Raw genomic sequence first — 13,467 nt, forward strand, 5'->3', positions numbered from 1 at the left:
ATACAGGCGTGTGAAGGGTCACTTGCCCTCCCTGTTGTCTCACACCCTGGCCCCTTGTCACAGTCCAAGGCCAAGCGTCGCAGACCTGACCTGCCCGCCCCAATCCCTCTCATCAGTACTTGGCCCTTTCAGCCAGGCAGAACTCAGAGTAGGACCTCTCTGCCTGACTCTGAAGCTTCCGCACCTCCTGGGGAGAGAGGGGGCTTGGCTGAGCCAGGGGTGTTCCTTTCTCCTGCCCCTTCCAGGCCCCAGCACCACCTGCACTGAAGAGTCCTGTGCCAACCAGGGCGTCTGCTTGCAGCAGTGGGATGGCTTCACCTGCGACTGCACCATGACTTCCTATGGAGGCCCTGTCTGCAATGATCGTGAGTGCCTGGGAGGGCTGGGGATGGTTTGGGGAGACCAGGGTCCATTCCCAGCTGTAGGGGCTGCCAGGGAGGAAAGAGGGCCTCTGAGCACTCAGGAGCTGTGTTGCTTGCTTCCTTCTCATCCCTTGTCTGCAGAGTCCCAGGGGAGCTGTGGCCTGCTGTCCCCTCATAGGGTCTTTCTCCTGGGACTGTGCAGGATTGCTGCTGCCTGAAGCTCTGGAGGGGCCCACTGATAGATAGCCTCTCTTCCTTGTTCTCAGCTGATGGGACCCTGCTCCCTTCACCTAGAACCAAAGGTGTTGGCCTCAGTGGGGTGAACTTGCTGCCGTCCTGTGTGGTTTTGGTGATGGCCTTACATGTATTTGTATCTCACGCAGACACACTGTTGCACAGGGAGGGGGGCTGTTAACAACCTGCACCCCCTTTGATGCCCTCAGGGCATGAAGTGGGAATCTGTTATTTCCTGCTGAGAGCAGGACCACACCCCAGAGGACAGGCTTTGGAGGCTCCCAGGAGGCTAGGCTGCTGGACAGCTGGTTTGCCTGGAATGGGCTCCTCTTTCTTCCCCAAGCATCCCAGCAGCAGTTTGTCCCCCTGAGCTACAATGTCACTCCCTACTGTCTTCGCTTAGTTCTTTTCCTCCCAGGCTGGACATTTGCTTGCCAACTTGCATTCTGTTTGAGGCCCCTCCCCAGAGAGGGCAGGTTCAGCAGCAGCTCCCAGTCCCTAGCGGTTGGTGGCCAGCAGCTGGTTAGAGCCCTGCAGAGGGAGGGCAGCTGAGGCAGGAATGGCGAAGAGGCAACCTTCTACTCTGTGGGGTAGCTTTGGCGTTTCCCTTGGATGATTGGGCTGGAGTGGGTGGGCAGAGTGCAGCCTCCTCAGCATCGCTTGAATCATCTTCCCTGGGGTCCTTCCCTGAGAGACCAAGCAGAAAAGTCAGCTGCCTGGGAAGAAACACACACATGCACACACACACACACACACACACACACATCACGGAGCGTCTCCATTTTACAGACATGGAATACGACTGGAGAGGGACGGTCGATTTCTGGAAGTAGTTCATAGCAGATTTGGGGTGAGACCCCAGTCAGTGCCTTTGCCTCCATACCACACTGCTGGACCTTCGTCACCTGGGCATGAGTCCTGAGTTTCTTACGGGAGAAACCTACTGGGTCCAGGGGCTCTTGGGTGGTGTTAGTTTTTCTTTCCTCTTTGAAAAAATGTCTACCCCATCTCCCTCAGTGCTTTCCTTGTGTTCTTAGGCATGTCCAGCCCTTGGGTACCACCACATCCCCACTCTGTCCCCCAAGATTTTCCTCACCTGACCTGCTGCTCTCTGTGCCTTCCAAAGCCTCCAGACAATGGCCAGTTGAGGGTGTTCCAGCCCTGAATGCCAAGGCATGGAGACCTGGCTGTGGCTGGACCTCTTCCCCTCCAGCTAACTCAGCTTTGCACAGATCTGGAGACGATGGTAACTTCGTTGCTTAATGGTAACAGTCCCCACTAATAGTTTCATGTTTTGCAGCTTACAAAGCCCTTTTAATCTGATCTTCAGAGAAGGCAGTGGGCTTTGTGTTTAACTGATAAGGAAACCCAGGCCTCAGTAAGAGGCAGTTACTCACCCCAAGTCATAGAGGGTTGATGGTAGAGCTCGGCTGGAACTTAGGTGCGCCTGTTTGTCACTTCCTGCTGCTCATTTAGTCCCCAGGGGAGTGGTGGTGGTACCTATGGTGGGCACTTCTTGCCTGGGGTGGAAGAAATCAGGATCACGAAGCGCTGCTGCCCGTCGTCACTGCTTCACTCCCACACAGTGGAGCCTTCTGAAAAGGGGGCATGAGATGGATGGGAAGTGGGGGTTGTGCCACCTTTCAGCAGGGATGGGAAGAGCAACTTCTTTGGGTTCCAGGCTGGTGGGAGGGAGGGAGAGTTGGGGCTGGGGAGCAGGGCGCATCTTGGGAGGTGTCACCATCCCCAAGCACTGGCCTCTACAAAGCTGTGGAGCTAAGACAAGGTGGGTGCAACCTGGGGGCCACACAGGGCTCAGTGTGTTGCTGCTCTGAGCTCTGGCTCTGGGGTAATGCTGAGATCTCCGCCCCTGGAGGGCAGGGCAGGAATCTTGGGAGTGGGGCCCAATCCTCTCTTCTCCCAGGGCTACTCCTCCTTCCTAGCTTGTCTCTAGTTTTTCATGCTCTCTTTCTATGGCACATCTTCTTGGGGCCCTGTGATATATAAGGTCAAGCTGGAACCCAGCAGAGAGACCTGTTCAGTTAGCTCTGCCTTCACCCCTGGGAGGCCCTGGGGGCACAGGCAGGCCTTGATCTCAAGAGAGGAAGGAGGGTGGAAATGGCAAAGGTGGAAGGAGCAGGTCCTGTCCTCTGAAGGGTGGGGCTGCGGGCTGGAGCTCTCTGGTGGGGAAGAGACTAGGGTGAGGAGAGGTCACACCTGCAGAACAACTTTTCCCCACTTACCACCTCAATTTCTCCATTTGTGACATGGGGGCTACTCCTGGGGGTGCAGTGAACTTTGTGTTCCTTTAAGGCTTATGAGTATCTCCTTTGGGAAGACAGGAGAGAAAAGATATGATGGAGGAAAGTGGACAGTGAATAAAAAAGAGAATATGAAATGAGAAAGGGTGGCTAAAAGGAGACACTTCCCAGGCCTGAGATTTGGGACTGAGGTGTTCCCATCAGGCCTGCTTGCTCCTCTGTCTTTCAGAGCCTGTCTCCTGCCTCTCCCGGCAGTCAGTTCCTTACCATCTCTGCCTCCCTGTCTCTGTTCATCTCTGCAGCCTCTATTGATCTCTTGCACACCTCTGTCTCTCCCTTCTTTTTTACCCTCTATGTCTCCCCCTCCCTTCTCAACCTTGCCCTCCACCCCCATCTTTCTCCAGTTCCCACTCACTGGTATTGATTGGCCTCTAGGCGGTTTCCCTTCCTCTCCTCTCGCCACCAGCTCCTCCCTCCCTCCCTGTGGGACCATAAATTTTCTGCCTGCTCAGAGCTGTGTCAGTCTATATTCCAGATCCAGGGGCCCAAGAACGGGATAGAGAGGTCAGGGGGACGTGGCCTCTGGGGGCCCCAGCCCTGCTCCTGGCCTGCAGTCTCTCCTCCAGCACTGCATCACCGGAAGCCTCCTCTGGGTGCCTCTGAGGACTGCTTTCTTCACTTCTAAAGGCCTGGGGTCCAAATCCAGCCCTGGCATGTAGTAGGGGTAGAGGGCTGGCAGCAGCACTGGGGAGATGTCCTGGGTCCTGATTACATCCTGGAACTGGGGGTGGCAAATGGGGCCCGTGGTGACAGTTTTTGCTCCCAAATGGAGTTCAGAATCAATAAGCAGGAGCCAGCTCTCTCCAGCCCCTCCCCTTTCTCACTTCACCCACCCCTGCCTCCTGTCCTTTCCTTACCCAGCCCTCCTCCTCACTCTGCTGCACTGTTTCTTCAGCTCCCCCAGGTGCCCTCTCCACCTCTCTCCTTTCCCTTCTCCTCTACCCTCTGCCTTCCCACCCTCTCCGCTGTCCGAGCAGGTTGGTGCATACCGGGTGATGGGAAAGGAGTCTCTGTGCTTACCTCTGGGGCCACAGGTGCTTTCCAGAGGCGTCCAAAAGTTTGGGGGACAGATCCCAATTGGAGGGCATCCTGAAGGATAAGTGGTTTCCTCAGCTTGACATTTGTGGCCCAGGAAGGGTTTTGTCCTAAGTGGGACACTCCGTGGGCAGGTGTCCTCTAGACCCCACCATGGAGAGAGAGGTTGGAGCCAGGGGAGGGGCAGTGGGAATGGAGAGGAAAGATTGGAGGAGTCCAGGAGAGGCTTGTGCAAGGGGCTAGGGGAGCAGCCTTTTGGGGAGGTGGTGGGGAGCTGTATGTGTGTGGCATGTCTTACTCCTGAGTACCTCGAAGGCTCTGGGTGCACTGTATGCTGTGGACCCTATTTTGGAGGGTGAGCTTGGAGGGCAGGGGTGTCTGTGTGTATGTTGGCCATTCATGGCCTGTGATCAAACGTGTGTGCGCACGCATGTATGCCCGGTGAGCATGTGTACATGCTCCCCTGAGAGTGAGTTGGTGTGCCCATGTTTGTGAGCACATGCATGCATGTATGTGTCTGAGCCTGTGTGCCTGCCCGCACACTGTGCCCATATGGGCACGTGGATGTTTCCACACCCAAGCCGGTACACATCTCAGTGTGCGTGTGCGTTCTGAGGGGTGTGTGCAGAGGTGGCCGCCGCGGCATCTCAGCAGGCTGTGCCAGAGAGCATTATTGGGGTTCATCCAGGTGGGGTGGGCGGGGAGGAAGAAAGTGGCCTCTCTTGCTAGCCTCAATCCCGTTCCATTATTCAGCAGGGTCCCTTCTCGAGGAGGGGGGTGCAGGAGGAGCGCGCGCGTCCAGGCGCGGGGGAGGGGCGGGCGCGCGCAGAGGAGAGGCGAGCGGCGAGCGGGCTAGCCAGGTGCCGCGCGGCGGAGCTGCCCAGCGCCGCCCGCAGATCGGGAGCCGCTCTGGTCCCTCTGCCCTGCCCCCTCCTCCTCCCGCGCTTCCCCTCCCCTCTCCGTTCTCCTTCCCTCCCTCCCTCTCTTTCTCCCTCTCTCCCTCCCTCCCTCTCCCTTCCAGCCCTCTCAGCCTCTGCAGCAACACTCCGCTGCCTCCATCTCTCCGCCGGAATCTCACAGGCTCGCGCCTTTCCTCTGCTCAGCCCCGCTCCCCTCCTCTCCTCTCCCCTCCTCTCCTATCCCTTCATTCCCCCCTCACCCGGATTTGCTTCCCTTCCCCCTTCTCCCGCCCCCCTTCCCCCGGCCGCTCCCTCCTTTCCCCCGGCCTCCGTCGGGCGGCAGCGGCAGCAGCAGCTCGGCCGGCTCTAGTCGCCGTCGGTCTCCTGCTTTCGGGAGAACCAGGCCTCCGTCCCTCTTTTCTCCTCCAGCCCGCACCGCCCTCCTCCCCAGCTCGGTTTTTCCGCAGGATTTCCCTCGCTCTCCCCTCCCTGCTTGGCCCCCGCGCTCCCCTCCCTCTCCACTCGGCACCATGCCCCCTCCCCCGGGCGCTCCCCCGGGTTTCTGACGGCCCTCTGCGCCGCTCCGACCCCGCCGGGATGCAGAGAGACCCCTAGCTCCTCGCGATGGACCCAGGCATCCTGGACCTTGGTGTTGCCGCTCCGCGGACCCCCGATTTCCCGGCGGGATCCAGTTGATTTTATTGGCTCCGGACCGAGGCTTGGGCCCTGGTTTACCTCCGCTTCATTCCTACCCCGCTCCCGGAGCTCGGAGCCGGAGGGGGGCTTCGCGGGGCTGCGCAGCCCCGCGTCCCCGCCCCCGGCCATGGGGCTGTGAGGCGGTCGCCCCCGGGCCGAAATGCCCCCCGGGGGGAGCGGGCCGGGGGGGTGCCCGCGCCGCCCCCCCGCCCTGGCTGGGCCCCTGCCGCCGCCGCCACCGCCGCCGCCGCCGCCACCTCTGCTGCCGCTGTTGCCGCTGCTGCTGCTGCTGCTGCTGGGGGCGGCCGAGGGGGCCCGGGTCTCCTCCAGCCTCAGCACCACCCACCACGTCCACCACTTCCACAGCAAGCACGGCACCGTGCCCATCGCCATCAACCGCATGCCCTTCCTCACCCGCGGCGGCCACGGTAAGTGGCACTGTCGATGCCGGCCACCCGGTTGGCCCCGGGGGCGGGGGGGCTTCCCGTGTGCGCAGCCAGGCCCCCGTGGGCCCCACCCCAGCTGTGCACGCCGAGTCCGGCCCCTCTGCTTTGCGTCCCGGAGCCCCTTCACCTCCAATCTCCAGCACCCATCATCTCAGCCCCACCCTTGCCTCCATCTCTCCTCTCCCCCATCACCCTCATCTCTGTCTTCAGCACTTTGCTTCCTCGCCTCACCTAAACCTGCTTACCCCTAGGTCTGGTTCATTATCTCCTTCTACTTCCTTACCCTCCCCGCCCTGTCTGTCCTTTCATCCTCTCCCTGCAGCTCTGCCTTCCATTTCTCTTCCGCATCACCTCCTCCATCTCAGCCCCTTATCATCTCTCCATCTGTCTTGCCTCCACCTCTGCCTCACCCTCACCCTTCCATCGCTGGTCTGTCATCTCTCCCCTTTCACCTCCCTCCCACCTCTGTCACATCTGTCATCTCTGCCTCTGACATATCTCTTCCTCCTTGACCTCTTCATGTATGTCTCTGTTTTACCTCCATCCTTCCAACAACCTTCCCTTCTTTTCTGACGACTGGCCTTCCATTACCTCCCAACTCACTCCACTGTCCCACCATTCTCCCATCCTCCTTCCCCTTATCTCTAGTGTCTCCCCTCCATGTCCCCTCATCTCTGCTCTGTCTCTACCTCTGACCCCCAGCATCTCACTTCTGTAGGCCCAGCACTTCCCGTTTCCAGGCTTCCCCTCCTGTGTCAGTTCTCTATCGCTGTCCACTTACAATCACCTCCTATCTCTGCCCCTCATAACCATCCATTGAAAAACTTCACCTTCCTTCTCAGACCCCATCACCTTCTCATTTCCATCCTTCCTCAGCCCCATCTCAGGCCCCCCATTACTTCATATCTTAGACCCCTAAGATTCTCTCCATGCCATCTCTTCTCACCTCTGTACCTGTCACCTTCCATCTCTGTCCTCCATACTCTGTGCTCCCATCACTCCCAAGCTCTGTCCTCCCCATTACCTTCTACGTCCGGCCCTCTTTACATTTTATTTCAGCTCATTTCAGCCCATCACTTTCCACCTCAGTCCCTCCACATTCCATCTCAGAGCTTCTGTCACTTGCATCCCAGGGACCTCCTCACGTCCCATTTTAGTCTACTCATCACTTCCCAAAGGCACCTTGTCATTACCTTTCAGAGGGTAGCCCCATTACCTCCATCTCTGTACCTCTCTCACCTCCCATTTCTGTGCCTCCATCCCATCCCATCCCATCTCATCCCTTCCCATCTCATCCCATCCCATCCCATCCCATCCCATCCCATCCCATCCCATCCCATCTCATCCCATCCCTGTGCTCTCAACACCTCACATATCTGTCCTCCTATCCATGTCCTCTCCCCTCTGTGCCCCCCTCTCCTCACCTTCCATGTTCATCACCTCCCATCGGAGTTCTCTGACACCTCCATGCTCCCATTCCCTCTCATTGCTGTGCCTTCATCAGTTCTCTCTCTGTACCCAGGTGGCCTCCCATTTCTGCACTTCTCTCCCTTCCTATCCTTGTACCCTCATCACTTCCTGTTTCTGTCTCTCCATCCCCTCTCATTCTTTACTCCATTTTTGTTCCTCCATCATCTTCCATTCCTGTATTTTGCGCCCTTCCCATCTGTGACCCTGGTTGCCTTCCCATTCTTGCTCCATGCCAGTCCATCTTTGCTTCCCAGTTGTGCCACCGTATCACCTCCAATCTTTCTGCTCATTTGCTGGTCTTCTTCCTTTTCTCCTACTTTATCTATTTCCCTTTTCATGCTTCCGTTTTCTCTTCATCCAATTTCTCTGGAGCACTTCCTTCAAACTCTTTACTTCATTCTTTTATTCTCTCATCCCCAACACAGTTTGCCTCATCTTATCTCTGTCCCACCTGGCTCCTCTCAGGCAACACTCTTCAGTTTCCTTCTCTTCTTCCACGACCCCACCCAAACCCTTGCTCCTGGACCTTAACTCCCTCCCCCTCCCCAGGAACTCTCTGGCTCTTTGTTACCTTCCTCCCTCTTTCATTGTCTCCTTCTGGCTCCCTCGAGGCCCAGTGTTGCTCCCAAAGGTGCCCAGATAGGCCATGGTCTTTCTGGGCAGTGAGACAAAGCTGAAGGAATGAGACAGGTAAAGGAAGTCAGGGATACTGGGGGATTTTGCAGGATGAAGAGAGTGTGGAAGAGGAAGGTGTAGGAGAGAGGAACTGGCTGAGGGACCCTGAGCAGGTAGAAAGGAGGGCCTGGGAGCCAGAGTGCCCAAGAAAGATTCTGTGAAGGAGCAAAAGCTGGACAGAGGGAGTGAAAGTGGCCAGAAGAGTATGGGGGACAGGGTATGGAATGTTGGCCTTGGGATTGCCTCGGAGACAGCCACCCCTTTGCTGCGCAGAGGAGAAAGAGGACCAGTGCCTAGTGGAAACAGGAGGAGTCATCTGGAGGGTGCTCAAGGATGATGATAGAAGAGGGTGGGAGGTGTGGGGGAGGAACCTGTGAAGGGTGGGGCAGCTGAGAGGAAGGATGAGGACCCAAGGAAAGGAGGAGAAGGGATGAGGCCACCTGTCCTGGCTAAACTCCACCTTTGCTCCCATTAACCATTAACCATGGTGGGAAAGGTGAAAAGACAGGCTCTTTTTGGGACCCTACACTTGGCTAGAGGACCAGGCCAGGCTTCCTCTCTGCCCAGTGTCTCCCTAGCATCCCCAGTGGGAGGCAGCCTCTCTCCTTTCTGCACCAGCTTCTCCACTTGCCTTCTTTTGGGGTCTCACTGTGTTTCTACTTGTCCTCTCCTCTCTTTTCTTCACACTATCCCCCATTTACCCTGCCATCCCCCCCAACCCCTCCTGTTACATAATGTCCTTATCTGCCAGACACCCATTGCCACTCCTGTACCTGATGTCTGTCTGGGGCATGGGAGGACTGGCACACCTGGGTCCTAAAAATGACCTGAGCCCAGGGGCGACACTCTCCTGGTCCTGGATCCCCAATTCTGGTTTCAGAGTCCTTGAGGTTCCTCCCACCTCACCGTGTTCATTTCTGGTGCTCTTCGGCCAGGAATGGAGTGGTCAATCCCTGCTAAGTTCTGAGTCGGTAGCTTCCATGGGTTCCAGGTTTATCACTCCAGCTTATAAAGGGGGCTAGCATTTATTTTGATTCTGAACAGGGTGTGTTAACTCGGATTTCTGACTGGATGGTTTATGGCCAAGCAGGGGGTTAACAATTGAAAGACTGTGTTCTGGGATCCTAGATCAAGAGACAGCTGAGCGCAGGGATCTGGACCAGTAGAGATCTGCCCGTCCGGGATGTAAAGGTTCATGTACAAAGCGCGGGTGTGGGCTCTGAGCACTCGGGCCATGGCTTTTCTGGGTTGTGCAGGATGTTTTATCTTCTCACAAGTCTAGATCTTCCAGAAGGTTTTCTTTCATGGCTTCGGATGCTGCAGGGACACAGGCAGGCAGAGGTTCTGCACATGTAGTTTTAACCACAGGGGCATCACTGCATGGGTGGTTTTCTACATGGATGATTATGTTGTTTGGGTCTGGGTTAGCTAACCATTATTAATGGTTGGTTGGTTTTTTTCTAGAATGCAGGTGTGTGTGGGACTGCATGGAAGATTCTTGAACATTTAGAGTATTTCACTGGATCAGTGAATTTCTGGGTCTAGGAGGTATTGAGGAGACTATATTGGGAGTGGGCAGAAGGTGCCAACCCTGGGCCTGTGGCATCTTGTGTTTGGCCAGAGGCTTTCTTGCCTTAGGCTTCAGGTGTGTAGTTTTCAGCTCACTGGTGGTTTCCTAGGAAGGTTAAAAACAACTGGTCTACACCACCCTTGGGCAACATTTTTGGGCCTTGACTCAGGCCCCACTTGCCTTTCAAACCCTTTCTGGAGCCTGTCAGAGGTTCTAGATGTGGTGCCCTATTTTGGGCTCCGTGTCTCCTAGAAGGCAGCTGTGCCTTCCCTGGGGGAGTCCGTGGGCAGGGCCAAGGACAGCTTGCCTGGGTGAGAGGCTGGAGGCGCCTCCGGAGCGCGGCTGGGGAGGGGCCTGGCGGAAGCCCCGCCTCCCAGCCCGGCGGTCTCCGAACCCCAGCCTTCTGCGCTCCGGAGGCAGCCGCGGTGCTGGGAGAGAAATGTCTCCCCAGGGTAATTACTGCCGCCCCAGTCCAATAAACCATTCATCCTTCACCTCTTCTGCCCAAGAAGAGTCTCTCCGCCCCGTCCCCCAACAGTGTAATAAACGCCCTTAGGCTTTAAGAGGCCCGCCCAGCATAATAAACTGGCTGCAGTGTGAGAACAGCTGGGTGATAAATCCCAGGGGAGGTCTGGGTTTGGGCAGCCTGTGCGCCACGGGCCTCGGGAGTGGGGACGCGTGCGCCCTGTCCCACGCCTGGCCAGTCCCTGTCCTGGGGCCGCCTTCCATGGTCTGTCTTTGTGCCTTCACCGCCATGTTTCCTGACTGCTTCGTCTCCTGTCGGGGGTCTGCCTCTCCACGCTGGGTCTTTGTGTGCAGCTGGGTGCGTCGCCGCCTGTGTGTGGGTGTGGGGCCTGGGGGCTTGGGCGCTGGACGCCGCCTCTGATCCCTCCTGCCTCACTGCCCAGTGAGGCATTTGGCCGGCTTTTTCCTCCCGCCCTCTCTGGGCACAGACAGGGCTCTGTCCATGGTGATGTGCTTGCTGTCTGGGATCTGGGCTGGGAAGTGAAGAGAAAGGGCCTCTTTTCTCCTAGACCTGGGGGATTTGGAGGCAGCCTGCAGGTAGACTGGGTTTCTTTCCCCGGTCTGAGGGACCAAGAAACCCAATAAAGCCTTCTCTGAATGGGAGGCCCTGGAGCCCAGGGGTGAAGAGGCTGCAGCCTCTGATCGGGGAGGTGAGGGTAGGAATGTGTGTGGAGGAAGGTCAGCATCTCTGCTCCCCTGGCCCACCCCACCCCCCAAATTCAGATGTGCAGCTTGTGTGGAGGGGGGAGGAGGACCCTGGGTATTACAGTTGTCATGGAAACAGCCGATTTTCCGGAGTACTGCAGTGCTGGGAGTGGAAAGACTGTTACTGGCTGAGGCCTACTGGGCTCCCCACCTCCAGGCCCTGCCCTTCCAGGCAGGTGACCACATGGTGTGGGGGTGGGGCTTACTGCATACCCCACTGTCAGCCAACTCTCCACCCTTGACTTGGGGGCCCATCCTGAGGATTCAGTGCTCACCACTGTGCCTCCAGGGCCCTCAGGTAGAAAGGACACCTGGATCTGGAGAGGGCAAAGCCAAGCCCCCTCTGTCTGCTGGGGGTGCTTTCCTGGCCAACAGGCAGAGGTGAGATGGCAGTTATTAGACATCCAGATGGTTCTTTCCCTCCTGCCCTTCCTCCTGGGGTCACCTCTCACCATCACTCTGGGGAGATGGAAGATGTTGATGGTGGGTGCTCTGAGGAACAGCAAGGGGACCCATGGCTCCTGCTTCCCCCAACCTCAACCCCCTGCTGGCCTCAAGACCTCTTTGGGAACCAGGCAACAATCTTCCCTTCTCTCCTCAGCCCCTCCCTGGGCCTGCAGATGGTGGCTCCCCACAAGAAACTCAGGCAGCCCCTCCCCTTTGGGGTCCTAGGAGCTCCCTGGGATGGAGGCTCCTCACACCTGATTGACCCAGCTACAAGGGGGTTCAAGTCCCTGAGGTGAGAGACCCCATGGTACCTGAGGGAACCCGGCCTAATGTTACCAACTGGGCCACCACCTTGGCTGCTGGCAAGGCCTGCTCCTTAGAAGTGCTGCAGGCCCTCCTGCCCCCGCAGGCTACTAGTTCCTCACTCCAGAGTTCTCCCACCCCCAGACGGACATTTTTCTCCCCCTCTAGGCTTTTACCCTTAGGCCTCATCTGTCTGTCTCCCTCTCTAAGTCCTCCCTTGAACCCCTCTCCCCATAAGAAGTGCTTTGTGAGGAGTCGTTAGTGGCTAATTATTTAATTAAGCATTTTATGAATCTCATCTGCTCCATTTATATTCTAAAGAATGCAAGATTGTTCTCTTCCCTTCCCTTCTCTGCAGGCTGTGGAGTACTAGTCCTTCAGGCCTCCCAGACAAGGCTCCTTTCCGGGAAACTGGGTGACCAGCCCCCCACCCCCACCCCCAGAGAGCTCAGTCAGCCGCAGGAGGGAACATGGCGACTAATGGGGTTTATTTTGGGGCTGAGATCGTTAGGGACCTCACACCCGCCCCCAGCAGCCGGCTGGCGAAGAAGAGAAGGAGAAGGGGAGAGAGGGTGGGGTGGGGGAGGGCTGGGAGAGGGAGCCTTCATCTCCGGCTCCCACTCTCCCGTTTCTCTCACCTACACCCCTCTCTGTCCTTCTCTGTCCATCTGTCTCTCTGCCTCCTTCCTTCTCTGGCTGTCAATCTCCCCTCTCCCCTCCCCCCACCCCCCAACCCATGGCTGTCTCTTCCTTTCTGGGCAGGGCTCCAGGACCTTCCTACTTTGGGACCCAGGCAGTCCCCTGGGTGAGGGCGGAAGCAGGGAGTCCTGGGCAAGCCAGGAGAGGGGTGGGGACAGGGAGATGTTGGAGGGCACCAGCTCTGACTGTGAGTCAGAGCTGCATACAGCTCTGCTCATCTTCCTGCCATCACCTGGGGTTCCTTGGTGCCTGCTCAACTCTGGCCCCAAAGAAGCACACACCTTGGATCTGTCACCTCTGCCAGACCTGGGAGAAGTGGAGCTAGTCAGGACCGGGCCCCCTGGGTCTTTCCTGCCCACAGCACTCTCGTCTTCTCAGTCTCCTTGCAGCTTCTCTCTGGGCTCTCTCTCTGTGTCACTCTATTACCTCTCCGTTTTGCTGTAATTAAAGCTAGACTTCTTGATGAGGCAGCTACATCTGTCTGTGCGTGTGCACAGGCTCTCACCCAGGCACCCGCCTGCCAACTGCTCCCTGGGGTGGCGGGGCTGGTGGCTGCTGTGGGTATCACAGCTGAAGTCCCACATCTAGACCTGGGGTTCCATCCCTCTCTGGTCACAACCCTGAGGACCTGCTGACCTCGTCCTCCTGATGTCATTTCTTCTTGTCTCCCTTTCCTTCTCTCTGCAGCTGGGACCACATACATCTTTGGGAAGGGGGGAGCACTCATCACCTATACGTGGCCCCCCAATGACAGGCCCAGCACGAGGATGGATCGCCTGGCTGTGGGCTTCAGCACCCACCAGCGGAGCGCTGTGCTGGTGCGGGTGGACAGCGCCTCCGGCCTTGGAGACTACCTGCAGCTGCACATCGTAAGGACCCTGGGCCCCAGCCCTTCAACCCCAAGCTTCCTGCTCCCAAATCAGTTCAGCCCTTCATTGCCATGGGATCAGCACCTCAAGTCTTCCCTCATGGGGAATCCTCAGAACTTCTGTTCCTTCATTGCTGGAGCTTCCTGCTAAGAAGTTCTGCTTCTGAGATTCTTCCCTCTCTCAGTTATTCACCAAGACTCCCAGATCCACC

General features: G+C 57.5%; 2 protein-coding genes across 15 annotated transcripts in view; both read left to right on the plus strand.

The window, feature by feature from the left end:
* The window catches only part of NRXN2 (neurexin 2), a 117,252-nt gene that overhangs the window by 74,975 nt on the left and 28,810 nt on the right, over positions 1 to 13,467 (plus strand). For 10 of the 14 annotated variants that reach the window (XM_050757083.1, XM_050757087.1, XM_050757088.1 and 7 more), the window contains 2 exons: positions 246 to 365; positions 13,075 to 13,256. In XM_050757083.1, coding sequence (XP_050613040.1) covers positions 246 to 365; positions 13,075 to 13,256 — 302 coding nt within the window. Of the gene's footprint in view, positions 1 to 245; positions 366 to 4,325; positions 5,976 to 13,074; positions 13,257 to 13,467 lie in introns of those variants that run through there. The other 4 variants (XM_050757096.1, XM_050757095.1, XM_050757097.1 and 1 more) reach the window with 2 other exon arrangements.
* TRMT112 (tRNA methyltransferase activator subunit 11-2) overlaps positions 1 to 13,467 on the plus strand; it is a 347,607-nt gene that overhangs the window by 11,718 nt on the left and 322,422 nt on the right. The gene's annotated exons all lie outside the window — the stretch shown is intronic.

The sequence above is a fragment of the Macaca thibetana genome, chromosome 14, assembly GCF_024542745.1.
Source record: "Macaca thibetana thibetana isolate TM-01 chromosome 14, ASM2454274v1, whole genome shotgun sequence".
NCBI classification, from domain to species: domain Eukaryota; kingdom Metazoa; phylum Chordata; class Mammalia; order Primates; family Cercopithecidae; genus Macaca; species Macaca thibetana.